Below are 15,078 nucleotides of genomic sequence, written 5' to 3'. Positions count from 1 at the left end.
CAGTACAGTCCTCCCCCAAAGACACTCCCCTTGATTGATACTGGTGTTCCTATGCAACTGACCAAAGACAGGAATTCTAAACATTTATCACATTTTCAGATTTACAGCTTTTTGGTTGCACATATGAGAAAGCCAAGGGCTTATCACCTTGTGAGAAACATTAACAGAGTATTCTGCACAAAATAAGATTTATTAATTGTTCGTTTTATTTTTCTAAAAGACTAGTGAAATGTTTAGCCATATGAATTTACTTAATGTGTTCAGATAGGGAATTTCAAAGCAAATGCTAGACTTCCTCAGTCTCCTTCTAGCTTTCATATCTAAGAATATATTTTACTATACATATACCTGAACACCAGGAAGCGAGACACCATCTCTGCAGAATTAAAAGAGCACTAAAGAAAGGCATTTCACTCGTACTTGAACACCATTTACACAAAAAGCAAAGGATATTGTTTTAACAATGACTGTATGAAAGAGAAGATTTTAATTTCCATATTACTTATGAAAACAATGTTATGATCACTTAAAATTAATTGTTTGTTTTAAGAAATAACTTGTTCTCTAGGTGGACACAGGTAGTATCTACATAGTAGGAAGAATCACATATTCTGAAGGTGAAATTACAGATACAATGATGAACAGTAAACATGTACAGGGCTTTCCACAAGTTTGCAGAACTCATGTAAGGAATTAATAGGTAACTCAGAACAGAAGCATTGCTTTTGGTACAACAGTCCTTGATGATTACTGAGCAAAGCAGGCTAAACACAAACTATGCACACACTCCTCAGTCAAAGGAACTCACACATACCAACAGAATTGTGCCAGGGAATCTCTGCTTTTAACGACAGCCCTTGGGACCATGAAGAACCTTGAAAACAGAGAAGAAAGCAATGGAGAGAGGTTCTCCTGAGTTTGCAGGAAGGCAATTGCTCAGAGATCTGAAATCTGTTGCCCTCCTTCATGGACCCCTACTTTTCATGACCCCACAGCAATACAATTTGGCATTTGTCCTACGAGAGAGACTGAACTCAACATTTTGTAGATTATCTCTGATTCCCCCTGCCCACACGCCCCCCGGGCTCATACTTGTCATGTCTTGCTCTTCCAGACTTAGGGATGGATGACGGGGAGCTTTTGTTTTGATTTTTCTTTTAAGTAGAAGGAGTTACCATGTATTCCCCATGGAAACAGACAGCTGGAAGCCAGATCTAGAATTCAATTTTTGGCAGGAAACCTGGGAGGACCCAGACACACAAGCTGCCCTAGCTAGGCTGCCTGCAGAAGATCACAGTAGCAAGAGCTAGGGAAGGCAAGAAAATCAACAGCTGAAACAAGTTCTTCCATCCCTGATACGCAAAAGTCAGAGAAGGAGGTCCTGTGATAGACTGCCTGGAAAAGATTGTGACTGCTGTTATGCATGAACTCAGACCATCTGGGGAATATAACAAGAAAATACATTTCTATAAAATATGCTGAAACAGAATAAGCTTCCATGTGTTTAGGTCAACAAAAATCTGCATCTAAAAGACAGTTCTATGTGGGTTTTAGAAGTAAAACATGGTAGTTTAATGAAACTAGAATAAAACAGTTCTCACTGCAGAATACAGTTTCACTGTGCTATGGGAACATAAGGCTTGAGATTTATGGTCAGTTCCAACAAACATTCAATGATGTCTTCAGGTAACATCTTCTCCCAGGCCTTTCAAGGTAAGCTTCAGTCCTCAAGAAAGATGTAAAAATATTCATAACCTCTCAAATTCTGAGTACTACTAATGATATACTAGGGGGGTTGGGGTATTCAGGGCAACCAAGTGCATCTTAGTTCTGCTGAAGGAAGATGGGCCCAGAGAAGAGGGAAGTAAGTAGTAAATTTTTTCCCATAAAGTTCAGCAATAAATGCAGAGACCTAACTTGTTCTTATGAAAGACTCACAAAGAGATTGATGGCCATCTCAAATGTCCAAAGACTATGCCAAATAACTTCTAGAAAAAAATCATTTATATCACTATGGCCTTTAAAAGGAATAATCTGCATAGAACTGATTATAGCATAGTCTTTAATATATGCTACAACCTTCACATAAAGCTAAGCTCCCTGTCATACAACTCGCTCAAAAATATGCTAACAATTCAGGTGGAAATGTGATACTAGCTTATGTACTATGTACAGTCTCTGAGGCAATGAATGTGTCTTTTTTTCTTACCCTTTAAATTACCTGGCATTCTTTTGGGAGTCATAAAAACAAACAAGAGACCCTTCCTCATACCAAAAGTGATCTTTCAAAGAGCTGTGGAGAAGACACTAACAAAATCTTACCTGGAAAATAATCAAGATTTTACTATAGCTACTTGTGAGAATTAATAGATCCCTTTTTGCACCAACGCCACATGGAAGAACTTCCATTGTAAGGAGGGTGAGAGGCACAGGAACTTCTGGACTGTAAAAAGATATTAACTGTTATGTACAGAAATCATCTCGTAAGAACGGACTTTTCAGGTACCACCCCTCCAAACCCAGGGTCCAGAGATGCGAGTGAATGAATGGCCAGGCCTGAGGAAGAGAAGAAGGTTGCTTGTGGCAGTCAGAAGTTCATTGGTAGCGGTGCTACTAAAAATCCATTCTTCTCCGAGGAATCACAGGGTTTCTATTTTATTTCCCCTTTTGACCCAGTAGGTTTTCAGCTTGTAAAGAAGTGGAAAGAAGGCAGGAACAAGATGCATGCTGGTACCCTCTTCTCTCAACAGAAGATCTCAGTTCAAAACCCAGAGAAATGAGATCTTAACTAGACAGATGAAGAGATCTCCTTAGGATGCTGTGAAGAAAGAAAAACTCATTCTACCGTGAAGACTAAATTTTGTCTTAGAGCATCCACGTAAATGCTTTTTCAGAAGACTTCAAAGTACAGAGAAGTTTTCCTCCAGGAAAAGTAACAGGTACCTGGAAAGAAACATGGGGGCTTTTTTGCTTCAAATAAGCTACTCCTACCAAAACGTCTGCAGTATTAATAGGCCAGGTGAGTGAGCACTAGATTTCTTTCCTAACTTACCTGAAATGTAAACAATTTCCAATGCTAAATCATTTACATTCAAATTTCAAGGCCAGGAGCTATCTCCCTGATCCAACACAGGCACTTTCATGGTATGCATCTGTCTTTTCAAGCCTAAAATATATCATATAAATGTACCTAATGAGTTCAGAACCTTGTTCACTCAGAAGAAAACATTTCCAATTGCAAATCTCAATAGAAAACAAAAGCAGAATCACTTTTAGATAATATAGAGGGGCTGCAAATACTTAACCTCAGGATGACCATAGAAAAATCATCATCTTAAAGCCAGAATAGGCCTTTGCTTTTCTGTTCATTGGATTTGAGTAAAATGACCATTGTAAGTACTGGAAGCAGTTGCAGCCTCCACCTTGAGAGTCAGTTCATGTTCCTGTCGTCAGACATGAAAGATTCTTCTCCTCTACCTTGATAAAAATCGGAAGTTGTATTAGTGCGATCTGAACACAATGAAATAGTACTTCCACCTTCTCTGCAGAATGGGGATGCTACTATATGAAGAAATCTGTACACACATATATACCAGAAAATTTAAATAGTTCCCTAAAAGAATTTGGGTTTACTGTTGTTTTACACAAATAGTCAAGAACAGACTCAGTGGCACAGACTGATAGTCCCACATGGGTTAAGGCTCAGTTTGCTTGATTAGGCACAGTTGATATTAGAGGAAACTCCAGAGGTATTCTTTTTCAGGACAGCACTTATAGAGAGACTTGAAGAAGGATCCTCATAGTCTTCTCACCCAAGTATACTGCAGATGTACAAAGTCCAGGTGCAGATATTTAATTGTATTCAATGACAAGCAAAGTGCATGCTAAAACCTTATGGCAAAGTAAATAATGAAGTAAACCTCACGTCCCAAAAAAGCATTGTCTGAGAAATAAGGCGGGGGGGGGATCAAATCACTTTATTTTTGCAACTGCAGTTAAGATACTGTACAACTTAAAGTAAACTTTAAACACCCAAAATCTTTCTGTATCCATTTTATGAGTCAACCTGTGTGTATTCCAGACTGACTCACAACTATGTTGACTGAGACAGCAATATTTCCCAAATCATTAAATCATCTACGAGTGCTTTCCTCCTCCATCAAACTTTCTTGTAAACCTTTCTCTCTTCACAAAAGCAAAGACAGACAAGATATTGGTTCAGCTAATACAATCTACTCAGTGTTAAAGCTGACACTTCTGGTGTAACCAGACCACTCACACCTTCAGCAAGAATGATTTTTCTTAGGTCAAGTAGAACACATACCCAATAAAAAATTCTGAATTGCTAGTATGAAATAATAAACAAGCTTTCTGTGCTTTTCGTACTTACAATTATAGTTTTCAGATATGACAGTACAGCTACAAATGCTCTATTACTTGACCTGCAACATGACAGCGGTGTTTTGATTTACCAGACCCCTCAGCCTGATGGAGAAGCCAGAATCCAGCAACCGGCTTTCTGATGGTCCTCACTGACAATGGAATTTGGACGCCTCCATATAGTTAATGGCAGAATGCTACATGGGTCAGGATTTCGCTTAATAAATGTTCATCTTCCTCTGCTGTGAAATATGCTTGGCCGTATTTTATACCAATTTGTCATGTTCTTTAATATGACCATACAATACACTCATGAAATATTAAATACACGTAAGATTTCAAAAGTATGCACTTATCATGATGCAGATTGTCTTACTAAGCAAAAAGTACATGATGCTAAGGAACACCATGCATCTTGCTAGCTGTTTTATAAGTTTATTTTTATAAGTTTATCTCAACTGTGACAAAAATAACGCAAAAGCTAGCTTTTTCCTGTCATCTTAAAAGATTAAGAGAGAATGGGTTTTAGAAATACCTGGTGAATTAATTTCTAAAATAGACCAATTTATTTCTAAAATAAACATTCATCCTGCCTTAACACAGACTGTTATGCACATAGAAGCATACCATGATTATTTTTAGTTCATCAAACACAACTTTATACATTAACTTAAATATTGAATCACAAAATTGTATCACACACAGAACTCATCTGAGTATTTTCTCAGGTTTTTTGAACTATGACAACACACATCACAATGCAGACAGAAGTAAGCAATACAGCCATGTAATATTTCAAGACCTGCAGAAATTACAAATGCGAGAAGGGTGATGCTAAGATGACATTTTTTTTTATTTCACATTATTTTGATTCACTTACTCAAATTCTTAGTATACCTCAAAATTTAGATTCAGTAGTGAACTTACTAATCAATGAAACTCTCATGAATTTAAAGAACTGTGGACTCAACTCCTTTTTAGATTTCCAAGTACTTTTTCATTGAAATTTTCCTCTTGATGATCATTTTGTTTCAAAATTATTTCACAACATGTACAACTTTCAGATTTTTGGCTTTTGTTATACACATTATACTTTCAGAGCACAATGTCCCCCACTGAAGTTAACTGTCATACTGTTGATTCTGATCTCCACAAATTTATTTCACTAATGTCATTCCCTGCAGTCATAAGCTATTCCTGTAAAACTATTTCTTCTTTAGTGGCAAATTAAACCTTGTTCTAACAAGAAAGGCTCAAAACAAGAGCTAAATATCGTATTTTTCCAACCACCATATAATTAGAACAGGTGAAAAAGATTGCAGCAATTGTACTTGCAAGAGTTACTTCATTTTTAATTTGAAGAATATGTTTTACCAAGTTGGTTGACGTTAACGCCTCTGTGGGTGGAAAACTTCCTTATAACTTTGTTCCTCCCTCTGACACTTTTTTTTTCTCATTAAAATGAATGTGACTAGTGAACAATGTAGCCCAGACATGACTGTGCAAAGGTGTCCAAGCTCCTTGATGAGTTAGCCTCATAATCTCACCACCAAGAACAGGTTATTAGAGTGGCATTGGTCTGTAAGTAAAATATGCTGAGCACTTCTACCTGTGTTGATGGTGCATTTACAATGCAAGTCATTGTTAACTGCAAATAAGGCAAGATCACCATTAGCTCACATACTGTAGGATGCCAAGCCGTTATCAGATTATGACAAGAGAAAAAGGAAAATGGTCACTTAGCTGATTCATTTCCATTTTTCTAAATTTGTGTTTGTCAGACATGGGCTACAGCAGTCTAATTTTAATTTTATCTGCAGAAATATTTTTTCTGTAGTAACTAGACAGTATTTCCAAGCAAACCTGGAAAACACTCAAGGAAAGAGGTTTCAGAGTTGTCTTGTGAGACAGTTATACTCCCTCTTTAGACTACATCAATAGCCCAAAGGAATGGTAAACTCAGAGTGATCAGCCTCCTAAGGATTTCGTCAGTAAAAATGAAATCACCAGATGGAGAGGAGCTGACATAGTAGAAGGAACTCAGATTGTATCCTAACTCTGGAATGCAGTTCCACATTTCTAGAGAGTTCCATTTACATTATTAGAATGGAGAAAACAGAATGAAACTGTTCAATGTTTTGGACCCCAGTTCCTAGAATTTTTTTTATTATTATTATGACTAGTACTTGCAGGCAAATCACCACCAAACTCCCTGCTGTGTTTTGAACTAAGTCTCAAAGGCATCAAAATTGGCGTAATACTTTTGCCCTTTATTCCTCCTGTTCTCTTGGACCAGGTCATTTTGCATTTAACTTGTTCTAGGATGCTTAAGGGTTTATTACTCTGATGAAAAATACCTACTTCAGGATACAAAAATATCTGAAGAACAATCACACTTTAATTCAGAATCATCCTGACAGAAGCCAGGTGATCAATTCCATCTAGTGAACAGCCTTTTCTTTAGCACCGACAGAGTATGGACATTTGGACAGGACATATCTGTGCTTCCATTTGCCTACGCCTTTGTGACCAGCCTGATGTGTCCATGGCAGGGGAGGCAGAAGGACATTCTTCATTCTGCATTAACACACGGGACAGCACTTTGATTTGTGAGATGGCTTGCAGGAGTTTTCTGTAAGGTGCTGGGTAATCTCAGAATTAGGAAGTCCAAATTCTGAGGCATTTCCAGAAAACTGAGAGTTATATATTAGACCCCTGCATTTCTGAGCCACTGTAGTGTAGAAATACTTCTCTATCACATTTATATGTACAATTAATGAAAGTGTGGTAAAGACACACAAAACTTACATAGTCATGAAAGGCTTTTGCTTCACTTGAATGTTCACATGTTTCTCGTCTTTCTGGAGCTGCACAGTAGAGATCCCAAAATACACTGCAAGAAGTTACGGAGATGGTGAGAAAATCATTGTAATACTCATGTAGACTTTATGGTGTACGCACACCACACTTGCATGTTTATATATATCGCTTCCTCACCAAGGGATGAAAACACTTACCTCTATGAAAGAATTTAGCTTTGTAAAACATCTATGAAGAATCAAGTCCTGCTATCTGATTCCTTGAGGCAAGCAGTGCTGTATTCCTTCAACACCACTATAGTACAGACCAAGAAGGTAGCCTAATATACAAGGTTTAAGGGTATAAAGCATATTACTGAAGCTCTGCATTTAACCTCACCCCTCTGGCAACTGCTGCAATTAACTTCCACAAAGCATGGGAAGGGACAGATTCATAGTAACATAAAAAGGCAAGAAGCTGGAGAGAAAACTGAGAGTTCTTCCAATGTCCAATGCTGTGCTTTAAACAAAAGTTCCCAAAGAAACAGGTGTATGGACACGAGTGAGAAATAGATGGGTATGTTCTTAGGTTACAAAGCGTGAAAGGAAATAATGGTACTCCCATTGGTTTTCCTTCCCAACACTCTTCAAATAGAGTTATGCACAAATCAGTTCTAACACAAAGTTTCTGGAATAAAATTATGTGTATTAAAATAATAAAATTTGTTAGAGTTTCATAGAGTTTCTTTATTGTTTTAGACTTAATCCTCTGTAACTTAGTCTAGCACCATAATACAGAATTGTGGAAAATTTGAGCACTCTGCTGCAGATGATTAAAATTAAGGATAATGCAGACATCAGAGATACAAGGAACACGTTCTCCTTGCCTGGCTTCCATCACACGGCTAAAACCTATGCAAGAAAGGTCAATGAACAATATGCCACCTTCCACACAGCTGTACTAATCACTTGAGTTTTTGTATGCAAATGGAACCACTTTAAAACTTGTAAGTTGTTGTACTCTTGACAGTTGGACATATTCTCTGTATTTTGTATTCTTTCAAACACAGGCATATTGGATATATTCAAATCATGTGACAACTAATAAATACCATGGCTAAATAGCTGTGACTCCTTCCTCCTTGGGAATTTTATGCACACACGCACACGCACACACGCATATATAAGCAAATGCATAAAAAATTGTAAGTCAACCCCATGCTGCCCATATTCTCAGCTGAGAGAAACTGTGCAAATGCAGACACTGCAGCACCAAGCCCATGCTGATGCACGCTGCTTCTCAAAAAGGCTGGTAGCTTGGGTTCAGCTAATTAATTTCATATGCTATTCCCATGACTAGAATGTGGACTGAAGACTGAGGAAGCTCACATCTATATGCAGAGCCTCTGTATATACTGTTTTTTTCAAATGTAATTATTTAGGGTATGTAGAATGATCTCTTAAATGCATGATTTACTGGTGAAGAAATAAATGCAGGCCAGCTTCTTTCTTATCAATGCATTATGCAATATTTCTTTTCCTGTATCTAATATATATCTCTCTCTATATATATCTTTTCTATGTCTAATTTTCTGTTCTTTCATTCCTTAACAAGAAAATGGTTCTTGATCCTCATCTTCCCATTCCTTTTACTTGAATTTCTTGCCTCCAGCTGCCGGACCTAGCAATCAACTTATTAAAAAAATCAGAGGAAAAGAAAACTGATACTTACCACCACCAAGAATGCAAGAATCCTGGGGGCTCCCCCAGTGTGATGTTTTTTTCCCATCTTATCTGAAACAAAACAATAAAAACAGAGGTGTACATTTTTGTGATCATTGTGACTAAGACACATTACATAATTCAGGCAGATAACAAAAAGAGAAAGAAGAAAAGATTTTGTGCTTATGAAAGGCTTTATCATCATCAATCTGGACGGCCATATTACTCACTTTATTATACTTATTAATACAGCTGATACTTAAAATAAGCTTTTCTTATTCTAGGAAAGCCTATTTTATTTTTTTCATTTTAGGTTATGAATATAATTTTACTAAGGACATATTTGGTATCACTCCACCACATACATTATTTTTAAGGTCAAAAATGCACAACGCCCCCCCAAAAGTATTAAAAAGTATCCTTAAAACAATCTAAAAGATTTTTCCAATTTGCACTAAGGACAACATAGAAGACAGAGAACTAATGTTACTGGTTCAGCAGGTGGCAGTCTTCCCTCCGCATCCACAGCGAGCTGGTGTTTCATAATCCTGAAGGAGTGCTTTACTGTTAGAGGTAATGTGGAAATACAGCAGCAGCAGAGTTATAACCCAGTTTCCCATCGCTCAGTGAAAATGGAAACCTGGTTTGGCTTGGTTTGCCTGTGCTGGCAACCTCTCCTGAACAGAGCTATAGTGGTCACGACTTCTTTCCCACCTCGGAAGCCCGGTTTGTTTAACACTGTTTTCAAAGGAAATGCAGTTTAAGAACTAATTACCCTTGACCTCACACTTTTCTTGTTGATGAACGAACCTCTAAGACAACACAATGCACAGTGACAGTGTTCTGTCTCTTTTCAATTCTTCCCAAATGATGTACCTTGACTATGACCACACAACCATTTTGTTAATGTCATCATCATTAGTTTGTCCTTAACTACAAAATTAAATAGTTTGGACTATAATAAAGCCCATGTAACTGCTTAAGGAGCTCTGTTGCAAATAACTGGAGGTCCTGCAGAAATCCGCACAACACCGTACATAAGAATGTCTCATGTTAAAACTGGGTGGAAAGCAGAGCGTTGCATGCACTCCAGATTCGTCCAGTTACCGCAACACATAGCATTATTTTCTGTCCAGTTTTGTTAAAAAAATGTTTAAACACAGACCATATCCTGCTCTAGAGACAGAAGCAATGGCAGACAAAAAGAGGATCATTTTAATGAAATGCTTAAACAGCCTTAATAACAAAGGTGTTTAAAGATATATATACATAAGTACACAAATCTTCCCATAAAAGGTAGGCATAGTGTCCATACTGCAAGAGGCACTGGTACAGCTGGTGTTTTCCAAAAGAGACTAAAACCTTGTTTCTCAACTCCAACTTGATTACCACATCCAGTTCTTAAGAAATTTAAACACAAATTCTGTCAATAGCTTGCAGAAGAATATGTAGTTTGTACACCTAAAAATGTTCTTTGGACTCAAATAAGGTAATCTAGTGTAATTTGGATATATTATATGAATATAACTATTAAAAAATAATTTTGCCATCTAAAAATTATTTTTAGAAGGTAAGCTTGCAGCACTATCACTTCTGTTGGTAAAGCTGGCAGAACAAACCACCACCTAACAGTAGATAATACCCAATTTAAATTTTCCTTTTCTTAATTTTGTTCCTTTACTCTTAGCCATGCTCCCTTGTAGATCTTTAAGGAAGGGCTCTTAATCTTCGTCATTTATACATATATAGATATCAATAACTGTTGTATAGCTCAGATGATCTATGTCTGCTTCCTTTTTTTACACCCCAACATTCAGTTTTAGCTACTCTGAACTACCTTATCTTTAACAAAATCCACCCAAACTATTTGGGCAGGTGCAGACTACCAGAGCAGAGAGGGCACTGAGCCCGACAGCCATGCTTTTTAAGGAGGGACCAGACCAATACAAATTTCTGCCTATGCCACCTGGGTGTCTCCTGCACCTCAAGTACCTCACAATAAGCTCGCTGCAACAGGGCAGTGGCTTCTTAACAGCCATGAGCCAGAAAACGATGCAAACACACAGAAAATCCTACGTTTCACTACATCATAAATTCACTAGAAGACTTTTTTTTGCACTTCTCTCAGCTGATGTTCTCTTGTTTTGATCCTATATGCCAATACTCACCCTCTAACAAAACCAGCGGACACACGTGGGTTACAGATTTGGGTAGAGCTATTTGTGGTTTACAGCCGAGGACTGAACGGGCTTTACAATGTTAAGACCTCTCTACTACTCTATTAACCATAATTTTTTTTCTGCAGCTTTTACCACTTGCCATTTAATTTGTGCATTTTAGTTTACTTTCTCCAAGACATATTAGTGTACAGTTTTCTCAATCTGAACCTGTCCGCCCAAATACAATTTTTTCCAGGTTTCTCTATATCAGTGATAATTGTCTCTGGTTCCAACATACAACCATTCACAAGTATTGTCAGCATAGTATTTACCCTTCTGCACTGCTAATGAATGAGCTAAATAAACTCACAGCTTTGTGTGAAATCTAACAGACACCTCATACCAACTCTACACATTATTATTTGTCCCTGCCCCATGTTTACCATCTTTTGCCTAGTATCAGTCTTAATCTGAAAGATTTTACACATATTCTTGTATTGCACTCACACCTGAGAGTTTCTCTATAACCTGACTGAATTAGTTCTAAAAGCTACGTTTCAAGACACTGTATTGTATGTTTTCTAGAAATCCAAATGTCATACCAGTTATACTTCTGCCAACTGCTCATTTTGCAAATATATCATAAAACCAAAATGAGCAAAAGAAATCTTGCACAGTGTAGTAGTTACAAATGACAGCTGTTTTGGGAAAGCCAAGATAATACTCTCCATTATATTCTCTCTTATTTTTCCATTGCTTTACCAAAGAGAAAAAACAATTGCCAAAATCATACTTTACTATAAACTGTTACTAGTAAAATTCTGCCCCTTTTTCTTCTCTTTCCTACGTGAATTTTCTATAAACACCATAAACAATGCTCTGGGTTCTCACCCTCCCCTCTCCAACTCCAAATTGTCATCACCAGTAGAGTAATCTTATTAGCTTTTGGAAAAGTATCAGCTGAAACAGCAAATTTTCCTAGTACAACATCTTGCATAATTTTTCCTTGCTTCTGCCCACTATTCAACTATTATTATTATCTTAAATGTTCTGGTCAAATAAAGACTAAAAAAACCAATAATAAATCTAACAGACCTCAATATGTTTGGCACACAGTTATTTTTGTATCCCAGAATAAATGTAAAATGCTAAGGAAATAAAATTTACTTCAATCCTCAAAAGCTGTATACAAAGTCTTTGAAAGACCGTGAAAAATAGTAACTATTGTGGTAAGGTAAAAATTCCATTAGCAGTTGAAAGTGCTTAAAAAACAGGACCTAAATGGTTGTAGTCATAATTGACTCACCAGAAGAAAAGAAGTGGTTAGAAGCATGGTAAGAATACAGAGAGAGATCAGCAGTGCTTAAGACAATGTGAACTACACGTGTATGATGGTAGGATGTAAAATACATGATTGCTGTGTATTTTGGAAGGATACATCATTCGCAGTTGGAGATATCAACAATAAGTTAGAAGGTCATCAAAAGCGTATCGTCAATGCATTCTCTAACATGCACATTTATCACATAAACCAGGTTAATCTTTCCCCAATGTAGCAGCAAATCACAGAACGGGGATAACAAATCACAGCAAAAATAGTTATGCAAACGCATGTTAAATGACATGGCAAACTGGCTTCTGCAGAATCAGAAAACTATGCTGATCAATGTAAACACAAATTCAAGGTTGTCTCTGCTGTTTATTCTAGACCAACGTATATTTATTTCACTTGCACACACTGAAAAGCTGTGTAAGGAAAAAAAAGGATGGGGAACATACCTCTGACAAAAATGTCTGGGCTGATTTCTGTGCTCCTACATGGAGCAGATATTCATATACGTACAGTGCTAATCTGAAAAATAAACAGAAAGGACAATATTTAGTATTGTGCATTTGTTTGTTCCTCTTCTTTAGAAACAAAGGATTATCAGAAGTTTGAAGTGCACTCTATTACCTTTCACAAACCACTATATACTGAACATGTCATGTATTATCTATATCAGAACTTTTAAACTAGACATGTAGGTCAATCTAGCAGAGATGTTTAAATAGTGGTTAATTAAATAATATTAACCCCCAAAATCACTTAATGTCAACATTTTTAATGATAATGGAACAAGTGCCCAGTGAGTTAACAACTGGCCTACTGCTGCCCTGTATTTGTCCACTCTATATCATGCTTACTGTAAACATGATATATTCATACAGCAACACCAATTACTCATCTAGATCAATTTTTTTTACACGTGGACTATGTTGATGTGTTAGCACACTTGAACAATAGCCTGTGTTTATTCAAAGAACATGCGAACTTAGGGCTGCATCAGGAAAAGTAATCCCAGCATCTGTCCATGGCATGGAAGTGGTACAACCACATCTCCTAACGAAGTGCAAACAGATTGTTACTCATTCAGACTTGTGCATCTGGGAGCTCGGATGACAACAGAGCTACAAAGCTCCCAAAGAAGCTTCCCAAAAAGTGATCTCCGCACTCACACACATCTCCAACTATGTCCAAAGAGCTGGAATAAGGATCTCACTGCAGAAACAGAATTCATTGCTCGAATGACTACCTGCCACAACCTGGGCTGGCAAGCCCTGTTCAGCCGCCCAAGAACAGGTGAGCAGTAACAACAACCAATTTCTATCGATGTACGCTGTGTAGGCTAGATTTGAATTAGAAAACCAAAGAGTAACACTTCCTATTCCTCAGGTGATTCTCCAAAGAGGCTCTCATCTGCCTGCCAGTACAAAGTCTTTCAAAATGGAATCTTGTTTAAAAGAATGATTTAATAATAATGCTTGGAAATGGTCTGTAGAACATTTCAGTCCAAGAAAAGAAAAGAAAGTCAGGCTGCACAACTTCTAAATTTGGTAGCTGAACTGTTTTTAAGAAGTAAAATGTATTTGCATGCACTTTGTGACACACCATTATTCTTATTTGAAACATTTTCTCTTCATATTATAAAATAAGTAGTTCAACGAAACAAAATAGAGAGGCAGAGAATATCTATTTTCCTGTTACTATTCAAAATGTTATGCAATATTAGATAACTGTCATCATGGCACTGATTGATAGAGTAGTAATTATTGCAGTAATCTATTAAATGTGAAATGTTAAAATCAAGGACAGGCATTCCATAAAAATGCTTTTCATTAGTTGTTTATACTTGTACATGCAACATACACACTACTTAAGTCTCTCTCCAAAAGCAAAAATGTATGCTTTCCATCAAATTTAAAAAAAAAAAATTGTATTCAAACATGTGACTGGCTTTGGTTTGAACCTTGAGAAGGGTCATATCCACTTTTTAATTCCAGTATTTTCCAAATAATTTATTTATTAGTTTGTATTTTGCCATATCAACAAAAGCGGAGCTCAGTGTGCTAATCAGAAAATGCTTGGGTCTTCTGATGGAGCACAGTACGATCGATCCAGTGCTCAACTGCAGAGCAGCTCAGAGACGACACAGTGATACGCCTCTGCAAGTACTGTGGAGACACAGAGGGCCACGTACTGTATAGCCTCTCATCCCTAAAGCACAGCTGCATCTGTCCAGAAAAGGAAAAAAAAAAGTCACATCTTGTTTACTTAATTCTTCTTTCCAGTCCAACTATCATTCAATTTTTAAGCAATAAATGGTTGTAGACAAAATCTAAGACATACGTAAAAGGCAGAGAGGAAGTACTTTCTACAACAGCCAAGATGACTTGAATACCCAGTAACACTGTAAAGCATCTCATTTGTCTTCCAAGATTCCCTTTTTTCTTCTTATCAAAACATGAAGCCTGCAGTCCAGATAAGAGGATTTGCGTGATCATATCCTTTCTACCCCATGAAGGAAAGTTAAACAGCACAAAACCCAGGAGTTTATTGCAGGTACACCACCTTCGTAAGTCTGCCATCTGTTGAAAGCCTTACCAAATACTGCACCATAATACACAAATTGACAGCACAATATTTTAATATTGAGATAGATTTGTGAGTCTCATCTCAGGACTCCTGGAGTCGACTTGCA

At 37.2% G+C, this 15,078-nt stretch overlaps 1 protein-coding gene across 6 annotated transcripts in view; it reads right to left on the bottom strand.

The window, feature by feature from the left end:
- SSBP2 (single stranded DNA binding protein 2) overlaps positions 1 to 15,078 on the bottom strand; it is a 201,512-nt gene that overhangs the window by 143,815 nt on the left and 42,619 nt on the right. For all 6 annotated transcript variants that reach the window (XM_075740801.1, XM_075740802.1, XM_075740804.1 and 3 more), the window contains exons 2-4: positions 12,839 to 12,911; positions 8,911 to 8,972; positions 7,189 to 7,273 (exon numbers count right to left, since the gene is read on the bottom strand). In XM_075740801.1, coding sequence (XP_075596916.1) covers positions 7,189 to 7,273; positions 8,911 to 8,972; positions 12,839 to 12,911 — 220 coding nt within the window. The remainder of the gene's footprint in view (positions 1 to 7,188; positions 7,274 to 8,910; positions 8,973 to 12,838; positions 12,912 to 15,078) is intronic.

This window comes from Balearica regulorum, chromosome Z (genome assembly GCF_011004875.1).
Source record: "Balearica regulorum gibbericeps isolate bBalReg1 chromosome Z, bBalReg1.pri, whole genome shotgun sequence".
In the NCBI taxonomy this organism is placed as follows: domain Eukaryota; kingdom Metazoa; phylum Chordata; class Aves; order Gruiformes; family Gruidae; genus Balearica; species Balearica regulorum.
Note: the sequence above shows the minus strand (reverse complement) of the source record. Positions and strands in the feature narration are given on the sequence as shown.